At 37.2% G+C, this 17071-nt stretch overlaps 1 protein-coding gene across 5 annotated transcripts in view; it reads right to left on the minus strand.

Annotated features, from left to right (window-relative positions):
• The window catches only part of LOC121656755 (sodium bicarbonate cotransporter 3-like), a 46585-nt gene extending 29514 nt beyond the window's left edge, over positions 1 to 17071 (minus strand). For 2 of the 5 annotated variants that reach the window (XM_042011858.1, XM_042011855.1), the window contains exons 1-3: positions 16922 to 17071; positions 2606 to 2687; positions 1546 to 1695 (exon numbers count right to left, since the gene is read on the minus strand). In XM_042011858.1, the coding sequence (XP_041867792.1) occupies positions 1546 to 1695; positions 2606 to 2687; positions 16922 to 16963 (274 nt within the window). In that variant the 5' untranslated portion in view covers positions 16964 to 17071. Of the gene's footprint in view, positions 1 to 1545; positions 1696 to 2605; positions 2688 to 9651; positions 9799 to 16921 lie in introns of those variants that run through there. The other 3 variants (XM_042011860.1, XM_042011859.1, XM_042011856.1) reach the window with 2 other exon arrangements.

Consider the following 17071-nt stretch of genomic DNA (forward strand, 5'->3'; position numbering starts at 1 on the left):
ACCAATGCATAATAAAACAGTGCAAGCTGGGTATTGTTAATACAACTTCCAACAAAAACTGTACTTAGGTGATGAAAATTATATGTAAACAACTCTGTGTCTTAAAAAGATAATTCCCAAGGGCAATTTTAAGTCAGTGCATTAATTTCAAACGCATCCCAGCATTACAGGCCTAATTTTGGAGTGACAATTCCCTTGTAGCTTCAGCTAAACATAGATGTGAAAAAATGTCCAATTTACAGAGGGGGGGAAAAGAAATAATTCTATGGGATTTGTCTTACAACTTGTGTGTGTGTGTGTGTGTGGCTAGCCAGTAAAAACTCCACTGATCTGTTCTGAAGCAGGAGAGATTACACGATGGGGTTAGAGGCCAGTGTTACCACCACTGTAATGCCTCTATCTGCTATATTAGAAGGTTAGGTCAATGCTGAGAACTCTATGAGCCGAAGTATGAATGAGAGATTTTTGATTTCATGTCCAGTTAAATATCAGGGCATGTATGGAAGTAAAGAGAGACAACAAAAAAGTAGATATGGTACATTATGACAAAAAAAAAAAAGTAGGTATTGTGATTTTTTTTTTTTTTGTCATCATCAGGCGCATCTCTGCTGAATTCTAAATATTGTTTGGGTTTTGATGTCTTGCAGCTATATATGTATGATGATGCAACTTCTCACACAAGGTGCACACACATATTGCTTAAAATGTCAAAGCCTTCAATCTGTCAGACGCTCATTCACAGTGGCCTTCAGTGTCTTTTGCAGCAAAATGTTTTTTTTAGAGCTCGAATATGAAGAAATACATCAGGCTTCAGCAAAGTGATGTTATTACTTGGAAACCCGACCATTAAGTGAGATCTTATTCTAAACCATACCACCATACCACACTTGTTTCTGAGTAATGTAAGTCTTTTAACAGGCTTTGTTGCATCTGTATCCATAAGCTCAATCATTTATTTATTCATTGCTGGATTAACGTCAAAGAACCCTTTGCAATGAAAAGACAAAAAAATTTATATAAAGTATAGGAATCTATTTTACAGGTTTTTGGATAATTAAAAAGTACTATCAGGGGCTGAATAAATCTGGTGTTGACATGACAGTTTATAACTGATGTTATAAAGCACCTCCACATGCCAGTCAAGTTGCTACTTGTGATTAAATTTCACTTTTGTAACTTTCTTTGCAAATATATACATGGCCTGCATCCCATATAGTCAGCTCTTCGCTGGGCTCTACTAATGTTTCTGTAAAATAACCAATACTGATTTTCACTGACTGGAACAAAACTAATACTCTATTACTGTGGTTTTATCTGCTCCAGTTTATCTATTTTAAACTGCAGTGGAGTTTGTATGTTGACTATGTGAAGCCTGAGTGTCTCTAGGTAAATATGAGCTCAAAAATAGCCATTGCAAGCTACTGCATTGAGGAATAGAATATAAGACTACAGATAGCAAAGTAGAAAGGTGACAAAATGTTTGATAGAAACTAGAGTCAGTAATACACCAATTGAGTGTAAGGAAATAATAAAGAAAAGCCCAACCATAAGTGGGGGATTCCCTGCCATCATCTTTTCCATCCTCTGTGTCTTTTTCTTTCCTCTTTCGGTGATGTTTGTGTCCTCTGTGGCGATGCCTCCGTTTGCTTTCCTTTCCGATAGGAACATGGACACCTACGTACACTGCTCTGTGGCCTGGAAAAGAAACATCATATTTCATTTACCAGCTATAAAGCTGTATAGATATATTTATACACATTACACATTCCAAAGGAAATTATATATAGAATCTGATGGCTAAATGTGAACATTTTATATTTAAGAAAATGTTAATGAAACATCTTTTTTTATTTTATCTAAGTAAACAATTAAACCAACAAATGAATAACCAAGTTAGATTATTCTCCAAAATGTATCAATAATAATAAACCAAGGTACTACATATTTAGTGTATCATCACTATTTTTTTAAATCCCAAATCTTAATAAAACATTAATGAAAGCAATAGAAACTGTCACATCCCCATTAGCAGATAAATCAGAAACACCAACATTCAACACAGAAGTTAAGTAATTTCTTGTCATTTCTTTAGAATACACAAATATACCTACTTGAAGGGAACCATAGTACAATATTTAACTGATTCCCCCCTCTATTTCTCTCTCATTGTTTTATTTACTTGCCCTAATTTTAGCACTACCACAGCAGAACTGATTACAGACATGAGAACAGCCTATCTTCACCCTGCACGCTCTGCCAATGCCCATTTTTCACAGCTGAGTCATCTCTCTTTGATTTGAGAAGGAACCCGGAGGAATGACACCAAGATGCAGGACGCAGAGGAAGACATAAGGGACACACGTGGGTTTTAACAAGTAAAGAGCCACAGACAGAGAGAAAAAACTGATGGGATGACACAGGATAGAGAGGAAAAATCAATCTGTTTATCAGGACAGAGAGAAAAGGGCTCAAAGGATGTCATAAAATCAATATACTGTATTATTGGAAGAAGAATTATGATACAGATCCACACAAAAAAAGGCAGTTTTCTCCAAAAAAGCAAGTTGATAATAAACTATTTCAGCTTTGGTGGCTTTAAACTTACTTTCCAACTCATCTCTCTCATAGTTTGAGAGAGTGGTGAAGCTGGTCTTTCCATGGTCAACTATTGCCTCCTCATCCAAACCCTTGTAATGACGAGAAAGAGAGAAAATAAAAGATAACAGGATTAAAATTTGCCATTCAAAATTTTATTATTTTATACAAACTCTCAAAGAAAAATCATTCCCTATAAACGTATCCATGTAGTTCATTAGAAACTAAATTTTCTCCCTGGTATGACTAGATCTTTCTGAGAAATAGAAGTCAAACGTTAAAAGCAGCTGCTACATGGACTTTAAACCCTTTTCATTCAATCACATCTCTAAACAATAAAAGATTCAGAAAATAATATGCAGGTTTTTTTAAGCTGGTAGCATGTCCTTCTTGTGCTTTAATTACTATATTACTCTGTCCCAAATTACTCCTTATCAATGTGTTTAAGGCCATAAATATAATAAATCAGATAACTCAGATTTGTACATAGCTTATGGTCCCTTTACACATCATTTAACCCACTGTAGTCAAGAGAAACTGCATAGCCCATCATATGTGCAAACATGGACTACATGCTAAGCATATTTGATAACCTTTTTAAAATACAAAACAAAACAAACAAACAAAAAAGATCAGACAAGTCTAACAATCTCAAGTATGATATCATGCAGCAATGTATCACTGAGATATTTTATGAGGGTTCAACTATGTGATGTGATCCACAAACAAATTAGTTTGTATTGGAAAATATATTCATTTTATTCCCCCCTGCCATAAAGGTCAAGTTTCATAGCAACTCAAAGAGGCTGACTACACTCATTAAAACAGGGGTTATGACCTTATTGTGACTAATAAGCCTGATATCATCGTCATGGAAGCATCTCGAGATGGGCAGATCCAATTTAGAGGAAATTTAAAGCTGCTAGGATAAATAACAGCAGACACATGCTGATATTTTTTAATCCCTTTAATAAACCCAGAAATAATTGTTTAATTGAGAACACAAAAGCTTTAAACTTACGAAATTCCTCTATCCAAACCTTGTTGGAAGGAATAGTCTAAATTCACCGATCCTAAGTAAGAGCATTTATGTCTGCAACAGGAACACAGTTAAGGATTTTTGCTAAACATGTAGCACAGACACATGTCCAGAGAGTCCATGTGTGTCTCACAAAAACTGAAAAACTTTTACAGATGTTATACTGGGTCACAGCAACAAAATAAACAGAATTCATTTGTTCCTTCTCATGACATCTTGTTCCAAAAAAGAAAACTCCACTTCTTCACCAAATCCAATAAGCAAAGCACAACTGGAATGTTTGCCGGGACAGAGCAAAGGGCCGCTTACATCAGGGGCTGGGGAAGGGACTAAAGGGAAACGCTGGGACCACCATGGTTGAAAATCCAGGGCTAGTCTGGCATGAAGTCTACTTAATTAAAAAGGGAACAATAAAAACTGAGCTGCAGAGTGAAACAGAAGTCACAGCAGCAGTGGAACAACATGAGCTCGAATTTGTTTTGGGGGGCAGCTGTAGCTCAGGAGGAAGAGTGGTCATCTGCCAATCCCTGACTTGATCCCTGACTTGATCCCTGGGTTGATCCCGAGCTACCCTGGACCATATGTTGAAGTGTCCTTGCACAAGACACCTTAAGTGGTCTGTGATGCATCCACTTCTGTGTGAATTTGTGTATGATAGATTAAAAAGCACAGCACAGTCTGCAAAGGCGCATTTATGAAGTGCTGTGTGTGTGTGTGTGAGGCTTGTAACGTAAAAATGCTTTGAGTTGTCAACAAGACAAGCATTTGGAAACACTGGACGGTATTGTAAAAAACACCACACACAACTGTTGTTTAGGACAGTGTTTTAACACTAGACCGATGATATGAGACATCAGTTCTTCTATAGAATATAACAGTGATGGAAAAACACGCTGATGCTACAAAATCAACAACTGGAGGATCCTTTCAATGCCCCAAATCAATCACGTAGAGCCACTGTTGCCACGCAGGACAGAATGGAAACAAAAAGGTGATGATGGCCACATGCTAGAAGGATACACGATACTAGAATGATGTCAGGGACTTGTGTGCCCCAACATGCCAGTCATCCCCACTGACCACACTTTCATTTGGATGGAAGGCAAGTACTTTGCTAGCAAGCTTTGCTAGTAAACATGCTTTATAAGAGTTACTTTTATCATTAAGCTTCTTAAAATACCACCTAACAAAATCTGTTAATTGTGCCGTTAGCGCCTGTTTGCATGCCAAAGTCCTAAATCCTGAATTCTATGCACATTGTCGTCATGCCAATTTAGTTAAGTATAAGCTAATGTTGAAGTGTGTTGTGTCCTCGACCCCGTGTTGCTTGGTACAATCTAAGGGCACATGATGCAACCTGTTGCATAGCTTTGTCAAAAATAAACCCCTGTGGCTCGACCACAGCTGTGCTTTGAGGGCATAAATGGCCAGCATCAGCAGGGAGGGCTTGTAGGAGGGAAGAGTTGCCAGCTGAGTAAGAAAAGCTGCCATGAATAAAGGACTGTTGACAGAAGCCAGATGTGTCTCTGGCTGTGTGTATGAAAAAAAAAAAAAAAACAGGCAATTGCCTTGCCTCATGTTTACTCCAATGTGCATCCAGTGATCAAAAATGCTCCTCCTGTCATTGATAATTATGGTTCTTTGATGCCTGGTTTAGAAACAGTAACAAGCCTGACTGATTCAAAGCAGGAGGACAAATAGCTGCTAAATTCTACAACAGAAAACACATACAGACATGATGTTAAAAGCATGAGGAATAATGATTTTAATAGAAATGAATAAACTGATATTTGTTTGAATTTTAAACATAAATTACAATCGTCTTCTTTTCCACTGAAAAAATACACCTAGCGTGGTAGGCGGTTGTGATCTGAAACCTCTCAATGTCTCCAGGAAACACAATGTCACCTCTAGACTGAGTTCAGAGGAACCAGATGCACCCATTGACTCTGGTGCATAATTCGCCTTACCTAGTCAAACTGTGCTGTGACACTACAAAACCACAATATTTCTTTGTTGCTGGTGTATAATTAGGTAGAATACTAGGATAAACATAAGACGACTAAACAAAAAAAGTGGTAGCAACTTATAAAATCCCCAAAACAACATTAGTTTTATCTGCTGACATTTAAAAAAATGTCCTGTCAATTTAAAATTTCATCCAGCTGGCTAATGCTGATGAAGCATCCACAGTAGAGTAAGACTTGATAAATAATTTATAAAGTGGCTAATAAACACAGACTGACATATTGTGTGCTTTTAAGAGATGCTAAATGGCAACACATCATGTGGAAAATCATTTTTAGAAAGTTCAAACATTTGTGTTTACTACAGTTTCCATACCATGTCTGCAGACTTAAAGACTAAAGGAGTTTTTAATGTAGGAGGGGGTAAATATGAGGATATTATCTTGCTTAGGCAGCAGCTTAGCTACTAATATAATTGTGCATGGTTTTATAAACAAGTGAGGATTTACAGTTCACATGAATCTTAGGGAGTACAGAGCAGCTGTAGCATGTGTCCTTCCGCCTTGCAGGAAAACATTTACTGTACTTACTATTTAAATTTACAAGGACATTTGTCCAATAAAACATGATGACTGCGTTTCAAACCTTTTTGTGTAAATTTGTGTACAGTATGTAAACACAGGTATTTGTAATTAAGTCACAAACATTGTACAATTCGATACCTTGAAATGTAATCCATTACTTTATAAAGTAACACTTTCAATAGTTTGTAAAGACTATATTCTCCAATATTTTTGTCCACATAGGTCTAAAAAGTTGTGAGAAATGGCCATCATAATTTCTAAAGAAATTGGTAAATTCAGAAAGTCTTTCTTATCTCAATAGCAGCTCATAACTGAGATTTCTTTGTTTTAAATAGTGTAAGGGTCTAAAAACAAACAAACAATGCACTTTGCAAAAGAGAACGTTATTAATTATTTTAAACCAATTAAAATCAGATTATGGAATGTCTAGAAACATAAACGACAGATACTAAGTGATGAATGTAGTGTATATTTATTAGAAGAGGATCCCACAGGGAGCAGCTCATTTCATATGTGGGCAATATTAATACTATTGGTTTGTAATGAGCCAAAATAAAACTTAGCTCTTTTCATATTTGGGACATCTCTCCAAGCTGTTGGGGGGAAAAAAAAAAGCCTGAACACAAAAACCCTGAACACGTTTTGCCAAAAATAGCTCATAAGATGGAAAAGATGCAGCTGTATATTCAAAGACCAGTATTCCTGTACCACAACCTCAATTCCAGCAGAATCTCGTTACACAATATTCATGACTTAAATCTTTTGTGATATTAAATCAGTTAAGGTAAGTGACTCCGCTTTAAGTAAGGAGTCATGCCAGTATACCCCCACAAGAGACTAATTTGATCTATAATCATACAACTACAAAACACAGGATCCAGACTGGATATTTGCAAAATAGAGGACAAGACAAAAGCATTATCAACCTGTACATAGTAAATTTAGATTTGATAAAATGCAAATATCTCAAGCCTAATTAGTGTAAAAATAATTCTTATATCTCCTTGTGTTTGATGCATTAACCAGGCAATATTTGTCACTATCCTTTATTAGGATCAGCATACTCCCTGAAGCAACACAAGAATCGATTTACCCACCAAAATGTGAGCAGCACACACTTTACAACCCACTACTTTACCTATTTTATGATTTTGTTTTTTAGGATTAATAAACATGTGGATAATGTCAGTTATTTACCATAAAAAATAAAAGTTTAATCTTGCAAATAGCTTTTATTTCACATTTTTAGTATAGAGGCTAAGAAAGTCCCATTCTTGCTCTTATTATTCTGCAAAAAATTTACCTAATTCTCAAAATTATACATTTAAAAATTTTTTGTCAAAGTTTATTTTTTTTCTGCCCAGACAAAAATCTCTTACCAGGGTTGCTTGCTGTCTGGTTGCAGAGACTGGAGCCAAGCAGCCACAGCTGGTTGGCAGGGAGCACCCTCTGTACTCCGAGACACACACCGTGAAAATACCTTGAGAAAAGTAAACTTTCTGGTTGACAGGCATATCTTCTTGTAGTAGTGGTGTTACCCAAATAAACATTTGGAACCGTGTCAGAGCCAGCTGTTGTTGGGACAAATTTACGAAGCAGCTGTCCAAAACTGATTAATAAATAAGAGGCCACTGCTCCAACTGCTCAACTGCTGCTGGGTAACTCTCCACCACTCTTTCTGCAAAAAAATCAAACTGTTCAGCTTTGCTTGATGGTTTGTGACATTCCATCTTCCTTTTGATGTCATTTTTAGGGATTTTCAACGGGGTTCTGGAGATTGGGCTGGCCATGATGTATATGTATATGTATATGTATATATGTATATATGTTTATGCATATGAAGCCTTGTTGAACAGGCTTATTTTACAGCACATTGTTAGCGATGCTTTCACTAATGCACGTAAACCTGTGGAGCATTTTGAACATTATAAAAGTTCTTACAAATCGGCTACATGAAGACATTTTGGCCAGATGGAACAGTAGCTTCAATGACCACAAGTCCTCTTGATAGACCTGCAAATACTAGTGTTCCCAGATTATTCACATACATCCTAGTTCCCTTTCAACACATTCCCTTGGAAATTAAACATTAAAAAAGTTGTTACTGCTAAATTATAACAACCTTTGTTTTTATTAAGATGATGAAGCAGCTACAAACATTGCCTTCGATTTATTTTAGAAGGTTTTTTTCTTATGAACATTTAAATAGGTTTAATTTAGTTTATCATTTGCTCTGATATGTGGTTTACTAGAGCCTAATGAAACTTTACACAACAACAGCAAAAGCAATAATGATGATAATCACAATAACGTTGATGCAAAGTGATTCAGTATCAGAAAATCTTGGGAGTAGCAGATACTCAATTTTAGATATCAGAATTGGATCAGAACCCCAAAAGGCGGATCTGTGCACCTCTAATTTTAACATCCACCAAATAACCACGATTCAGATTTTTTACAATAATCAAGCAGTCCTGATATATCCTGTACTTTCACACCAAATACTGATGACCAGGTTTGTGAAACTACAGTAAACACAGAGATAGAAATCAGAAATGACAAGGCAGCAATATATTGCTGTATTTAGCTGAGTTGCCACTGAATTATTTACCACCCTGGAGCCTAATTACCTTTGGCCAAGGCATAGCACAGCCAGAAACTTCTCTGCTGTATCTAATATCTTCTGAGACTTGCAGTTCAATGATCTTATTAAAAGAGCCTGGAAGATATTCTAGCAGCATTTTTGAGTGTCATCAAAACTTCCAAACACGCAGTATCTCAAGCATACATCCACCATAAATACAAAAAACTTGTGGTAATTGTGTTCTCTGTCTTTGACTAATGTTTACTTCTGTGCATGCAGCCACCTTGAACATTCCCTCCTTGTTCATTTCTCCCACTCTGGACAAATCAGCTTTTGCATTTGAATAAAAACATGCATTTTAATTATATTTACTTTAGTTAAAATATATTATCTCTGCAAACAACAAGCTCATTGATTTATGATACATTGACAGACCCATTTTACCACCTCTGTTCTCTGTCATGTTTTTTTTACTCCTCTCATCCCTCCCATTATCCTTGTCCCGCTCCTTTAAGCAGCCATAACTGTCTCTAAAGGCTTTCTCTCTCTCGTGCTGTTTTGAGGGCCATTAAAAAGAATCTTTAAAAAAAAGATAAAATCTTTAAATTTCTAGAGGCCATGTCCAGCAAGGTAACAGCACCTCACTTTCTCTTTCACACTATTCCCATCTTCACACCTCTTGCTTTTTTTTTTTTATTTGAGCCAAATGCATTGACCACCTATCTTGTTCATTAACACTCCATTGTAGAAAAGCCCAAGCTGACCAACTAATATAAACAGTGCATTAACGTGCATGCAGAGCTAATAGATCCTGTTGAAGTGCCGACAACGACCACAGGCGCACAAACACATCAACACACGCATGCACATGAGCAGACATACCGTGAGCACATGTTCCCCTGTGCTCTTTTTATCCATTTAGACTGAAACATCCACAAAGCAAAGGCAGGAGGAATGTTAGCTAGTTCCTTCTCTCTGACGGTTGCCTATGCTGTATCTGTGAGCTAAGCGTGAACAGTGACAGGGACACACTCGTCTGCTCCCTCTCCCTCTGTTCATCTCTTTATACAAAGGGAGGGTGAGAGGGAGGGAGCGAGCTGCTTCAGAACACAGAGTGCTCTGCTCTACCCTGTCAGCCCGCTCTCTGCACAGCAGCCAATCCCACCATGGAACCATGAATATTTCATTCACCCAGCCAAGAGCTTTAAAACACACGCATGCACACTATCACATGGAGGACACACATACGCATTTGGAGGACATACAAATCCTTAGCTTCGAAGGTATTCAGGTCAGAAATGAAGAGCCACCCCCAGCACTGACAAAAAAAAAAAACGGCACGTGTGGGATCGGCATTCCTTGCAGGGTGTAATTAATTGAAAAAAGGACGGATTCCTGTGTATTCATTAAGATTCCGAAAAGCCCCTGCATCTTCGACTTTGACATTCACAATCCTTGCCACAGCTTCAAGGCTGGACTTGTCTTTCAGCAAACAGTAATATTACAAAGAGCTATGGCTCATTTTTTTCCTATCCACAACAAGCATTCTTATATGAGAAGGGCAAAAGATCACATCTCCGAAACCTGAGCAGTTAATTAAAGAGTCTATTTGTTAATTCACAGAAACCCCGTGTGTCCTTGTCCACAGTTACCCTGTGAATAACTATCTATATACAGCCAGTATGAGTGCCAATGAGATTAACCACAAAATCATTAAAGCAAATGTGAAACCAAGATAAAAATATTACTCATATTAATAATTTTATTAATATGATTAATATTTTTATCTTAATTCTAGGTTACATAGAAGCTTTATTTTTAAATAAAGCTTCTATGTAATTCAGCAGAAAGAGTGACATCTAATGGTTGAGCTGGCATTGAGTTGAGGCTTCCTGTGATTTAAACTGAGCACCATACGACTGAATGAAACAGGCAAAAATGTCTCCAAATTGTTTTGTTTGTTTGTTTTTAAGTGGTTTAAAACAATATGATGTTTTTACTTTAGAATCTTGTAAGAAGTACCTTGCTTTTCTGTTAGGTTTTCTTGAGTTCAGGTTCTGTATTTCATGATTTTTTATTCTGTTCTGTTCCTCTGCGTGGTCTTGGCTCATTGTATGCGAGGATTTGGTGTTCTGATTTAACTAACATTTTGTTTTAATCTTGCTTCCTGTTCAATTTTGTACTTTGTTCTGGTCCCCGAGGGCGGGTATCCTGCAGGTTTTAGAAATTTTCCTGCTGCAGCACACCTGACTTGTGCAGAGCGTGACATCAAGCCTGGCACAAGTCTACTAATTACCCATCGATCTGAGTCAGGTGTGTTGCAGCAGGAAACATCTAAATCCTGCAGGGGACCAGACTGAGGGCACCTGTTACAGAGTTTGCCCCCTTGTGTATTCAATTCAGCTTACTTCCTATTAATGTCACAAGTCTTAAGTTGCTGATTATGACTCCAGCTTCTTGTTCAGTCATGAGCTCCCTCATCATAAACACTCCATGGTTTCATTTGCTCATTGGCAGATCCTTTACTATCTTTGCCTTTGTTGGTCTTCTGAGGACTAATGAGTTTTATTTAGTCTGGATTCAAGGACTTTGTTAATCCTCCCACTGAAGAGCCTCTAGTTTCTTAAAATAGTCTTTGTTAAATCTACCTGCCTGTCTCCTGCCATCCTGTGTTTGAGGCCTCCCTCCTTATCTCCTCTCAGTCATGGCTCATGACACCATCAGCTCAAAACCAAACCATAGATAATAAAGATACATACATTTTAGAACCTAAAAAAATGTGTTAATACACTTTTTTTAAACTATAAGTATAAATTATTTGCTTAATGAACATGGTTTTCTGTCAATATACTGGAGGGATTATTTCGTAGGCCTGATAGACACATAAGGATTTTTTTAAAGTCAGTCAGCTCGCTCTCTGATTGGCTACATTCTGTTCCACGTCACAATCCACAGAGTCACAACTCAGGACTCGTCAACTTTGCACATACGTGAAGATATTTGATGGTAAATATTGAACATTTTTAATACTTCCGACTGGCGCCTACGACCCGTTTCGGGGGCCGATTGTCGGGACGAATTTGCTCATAACACACCACAGACCACATGAGCATTTTATAGGAAAACCTTAAAGACTTAAGATCCTAGGGCGTTTGCCGTCCTTGGTCGGGAAGGGGCAAAATCGGGACAAAAACAGCCCGATAATCATTATGTGTGTACAGTTCTGTGTGGAAATGTCCAAATGAAAAACTGCAGCAAAATCACCTAAACTCATCCCTGTGTGGATAGAGTCTAAGAAAAGGTGTATGGGCAAAGTTATTTATGGTACATTAACTTTTAGGTGCGTTTTGCCTGTTTCAAAGAAAACTTTACAACTTATATCTGTCCAAGCAAAGAATAAAATTAAGTAATTCACCAGTTGTTTCCAGTTTCACATAACTGGCATGTGACAGGAATCTTTCCAGAAATTAAATAATATTAAAAATATTTCCAGAGATTACAGTAATTTCTGAAGATATCTTTCCATACTTTTCTTGATAATTTTCTTGATCTCAATAATTGTTTTTCTTTTTTTTCCCCCTCAAGGTACAAGTTGTAGTTTTTGGCTAGCAAAACTACTCCTTCTACTGTTACAACCACTAGTCAAGTAGCCAATGTCTGCAGCCCCAAAGGGAGCACAAACCAGTACTCTCTTTGTGTTGGTCCCAAGCCAAGGTAGAGGCAGAGTGCTGTATAAGAAAAGGCATCTAGCTTAAATCCTGTGCCAAATCAATATGCATATCAGTTCAATGTCTTGGAGATGGAGACATTCTTCATGGCAACCCCTGAAGGGACCAGCTGAAAGGAAAAGAAGAATCAAAACAGCCTATACCACCACCTCTGGAAAGTCTGTTTTATTCACTTCAAACCAGTTAACAGAAAAAGTGTCTGATTAACTGTTTTTTAATTTTCAGAAGTTCTCTTCAGATTTGCTTGGCTAGTTAATAAAAGTTGGCTACTGCCTTGAAGTTACAGCTTCTCTTGATAGGCAGTAAAATGCTGGCTACTTCTTATGAAAAGTTGAGAAGACTTGTGTATAGAGCAGCCTCCAACAATGAATAAGTGAATATGATTAAACATTAAATGACTACATTGAAAACTACATTTTCTTTAAGTAATGACGCATATACTCCCCAGTCCACCTCAATTCCTAATGCCTTGCCAACGCTTTGTAAACAAGTGCCTATAATAACGTGGCCTTTGGTACTGTTAAACTGCTGCGTTCTTTCTGGAAATGTAGATACTTAAAGAAAGTAGGTGAAACAAACACAAAGAGGTACTATGTGGAGGCCAAATAGCCTGCGGGAATTTAAAAAATTATATAATATCATTGAAAGTGTGAAATGTGAACTAAACTCGTTACACAGGTTCATTCACCACTGAGCCAAAGTCCAGAACATAAAACTGATGTTAGCCGGAAGAAAAACGGGTTAATTTAGGTAAAATTCAGCTAAACAAATATCATGGTACCATTAACATAAGATGTCCATTTTTAGGCCAAACAATTAAACTCCCTTGAAAAAGCAAACACAAACAACACATATATTTTGGATAAAAGACTGACGTTAATACCAAATCTTAAAAGTTAACAGATCCAGTGTGTGTTCACAGTGTGGTCACACTGTAATGCCTCCAAAAAAAAACTTCTAGTTCCCATTTTAAAAAAATCATCAACATCTCAGATGAAACACTGAACTAATAATAACAAGAATTTGTACTTCATTAATCCTGACTGGTAAATTCAGCTCTGCATTTTACCCATCTCTAGATGTACTACAGAGCAGTGGGCTGCCAAGGTTTTGGTACCCAGGGAGCAGTTAGGAGGGGTTAAGTGCTTTGCTCAAAGGCACACAGTGGTAAACATTTGTTGGCACACCAGTGACTTAAACCCGGGTTTTCCAGACTCAAGCCCACCTTTGTAACCACTAAAGTTTACAGGAACATTTTAGTGTATAAAGGTGAGATATAATACTTCTGAAGTTTGTCTCACAGCAGGTTGAAGATTTGCATGGTGGAGTGCACAGATCCATACAAAGCTGCTTTTTTGTACATCCTGACGATGAGTACTCAGCCCTTTACCACCTCGCTTGACAGTTAGTATGAGCTTTTTGTGCTAATATACTGTGTTAGATTTTCTCCAGAATAATATCACTGTGCATCATGGCCATTACATTACATTGTTGCAGATGTTTGTGGTTTGTCCGGATGCAGCTTTGATAACCTAAATTATGGTGCCATGTTATTTAGAGAAAAAATGCTTCGTCTCCCCAAGCCTACTCATTCTTTTTCTAATTTTACTGACATGCAATGTAAACATTTAACACGTTTACTTACAGCTGTACAGTCTGAAATCTTTTTCACAAGCATTGTCAGCGTAAAAACACCACCACTGCTAGACTTCATAAATTCATAAATGCCAAAGACAGGAGGATAAGTGCCACATCATTGTGTGTTTATAGAGCAAGCTGATATTGCGGAATAAGTTGAGTGTCAAGAGTGTTCTTGGTTGGAGCAGAATGTTCCCCCCATACGGGCTTTGACTTTCCACATACTACCAGCCAAGGGGGTGGGCTGGATTTAGAAATTGGTAGAGACATAAATGTGGTCCTGAGAGGCACCCGGAAAAGAGCCTTTAGCATTTGTGATAAGACATTTATTTGTAATATTGTGTAATCTAGAGGGGATAGAAAATAAACAAGCTTGATCTTATAATCCAAAATAATAAATCACACTGATATCAAATAAATACAGGATTAACTTAATGGCTTTTGTAATGTTGATTTGAAGACGTGTTGCTGTGCAACATCATCCTTATAGCTGCAATAACAGACAAATAACTATGTTATCATGTTGAATAAAATGAGTGATATTTTAATGTTCATTTTTATATAATAATATAATTCTCATTTTAATAGAAAAACATATTAAAATAATTGTCCATTTTTGCATGGATCTGTACCAAACAAAATCTAATTTTAAGTTTGTACAATGTTATGCTAAGGTAAGGCAAACACTTCAGTATGGTATATAATGAAATTGATTACATTTTAATTACTTATGTAACCTAAGTCCTATTTCTAGGTGCTCACCTGCTCCTGTAACCCTGCCTCAGCATCTTCTTCTCTCTTAACTGCCTGCCAGCATTGACTTTGTCAAAAAACTATATTAACGTATACTAAGGAAACAAGATTTTCTCTTAGCGACAACTATTATCACCATTATTAATGACTCAAATGGACTTAAAGCAATTCCTTGTTGCAGTAAAGAGAAGAGAAAGCAGTGATCTTTCAGCTGTTTGACAGAAGGAGGAAGAGATAATTCAGAACTTGCTGGACATTTGTAGAGACATGACTATGACTTCAGCTTAATATCAGCATCGACCACCATTCTGCCATTATACTTTGACACGGGATACTGATGGACAACACAGGCGTCTTCAACTGGTATGTAAGAAAATAAACTTGAGGTTTAGTTCCTGTTTTTGTTTTTTGTTGTTGTTGCTTTGGCTATTTCTCTAAGACAGCAACAGTCTTTGCTGTTTTCTAGTTTTTGAATAATCTTTTCATGTTGGTTTTATGTTAATACACACCTAAATACTCTAGTCTAGCTAACTGCCACAGCTTTAGGTTTAATAGGCTGGCAATCCATTAAACAAGTGCATTCGATCAACATCATCTGGCTGCTACTTACTCTCTTAATTGCCATAGCAGCAAAAATTAAGTTTTTCTACACACCGTTTCACATTATTTCAGTGTAATAACCTATCTCATGCATTGTGCATATGAAGTTGTTTTTATTCAATTTTAAAACCTGGTGAGAACCAGATGATTTTTTTAATGTGTCCTGAAACCTTAGAAAAGAAAGAGGGTGAACTTTTTTTATATACTGTATGTATAGGGACTTTACTGGGCATCAAGCCTATGAATTACTATCCAAAGGGTCTGATGTCACATAGTGAACATATTGACTTCCATGGCAGGGAAGGAAGTACACAGCTATCAGGCAACTCCTTTTCACAAGGCGGCAGGGGGATTGAGTTTCCCAGCACGTGCACATGTATATAAAAGCGTACACATACAGTAGGTCCATATACATACACATTAGTGGACAACTACACCACCACTTATGTCACACAGCCAGCATACATTTTAAACTTAGCTCTGCAACCAGTTTCTTTTTCTGGGCTTGTTAACACTGCTGTGTCTGATGCTTATCATCCCATCTGTGACTGTAAGTTATGCCCAGCAGACAGGATGTAGGTGTCTATTCCAACACAAAACTTATTTAAAACCTCACTGCACTCCAACTCATGTGACAAATACTGTGAAAGTTGTATGCTTATTTTATCACTATAATTATTTATTCTTTTACAATAAAACTAAGCGGAGTCCCTTATACAAAAATATCTCAATGTTTTACATGGTGCACAATAAATATGCAAATTAGTCTTTATTACTGTAAATGTACCAGCATATCTTATCAACTCAGTAGCTGGGTCACGAAATATAAAATAACATACAATTAAGCCCTGAGACTGTGAGACATGCTAAGTTATGGTTACGTGATTATATACAATCAGCTTTGCAGTGGCAACGCATGGTTGCCATATATATATATGTGTGTGTGTGTGTGTGTGTGTGTGTGTGTGTACACTAATAAGCTTCCAGCACTTAGTTTTTTTGGACGGACGTTATAGTTGACTTTTGACATGTAACGAGGCATCTTCAAACTTTAACGTTAATATATCTAATCATGCATGACTATGTTTGGCTAATATATTAGCAACCATTATCTAAAACCAATTCTATCAAAATTATATTGATATTAAATAGCTGGGTAAAGAACTGGCCTCTGTGAGATTTACTTTTAAATAAACTCTTTCGCTGACTTTAACCTTACACTAGAAAATAACCTGTATTCCCGCCACGTGTCAGGAATAAGAAGCCGGCTAACAATAGCATTCGCTGTGTGGTGCTTCCCCGTTATATGACTCAAGCATCCCTTTTACTTGTGCTCCTGCTGCTTGGGAAACAAGAGGGAAAACACGTCACGGACAAAGAGAAATATAATAAAACTCGGGAGCAACTGGTGATTGGGTGTTGTGGCTACTTACTGTTCTCAAAAGGGGCTTCATTTGTTCCGATGATCCGTCCATTTCACTTGTAGACAGTTTTCAATCCACCGTTAAGTGTTCTGATGCCAAGGAGAAAACCAGCAAATGCCGGGCCCGTAGTGACAGTTCTGTAAAGGCTGGCTCTGCTTC

This window comes from Melanotaenia boesemani, chromosome 17 (assembly GCF_017639745.1).
Source record: "Melanotaenia boesemani isolate fMelBoe1 chromosome 17, fMelBoe1.pri, whole genome shotgun sequence".
Lineage (NCBI taxonomy): Eukaryota > Metazoa > Chordata > Actinopteri > Atheriniformes > Melanotaeniidae > Melanotaenia > Melanotaenia boesemani.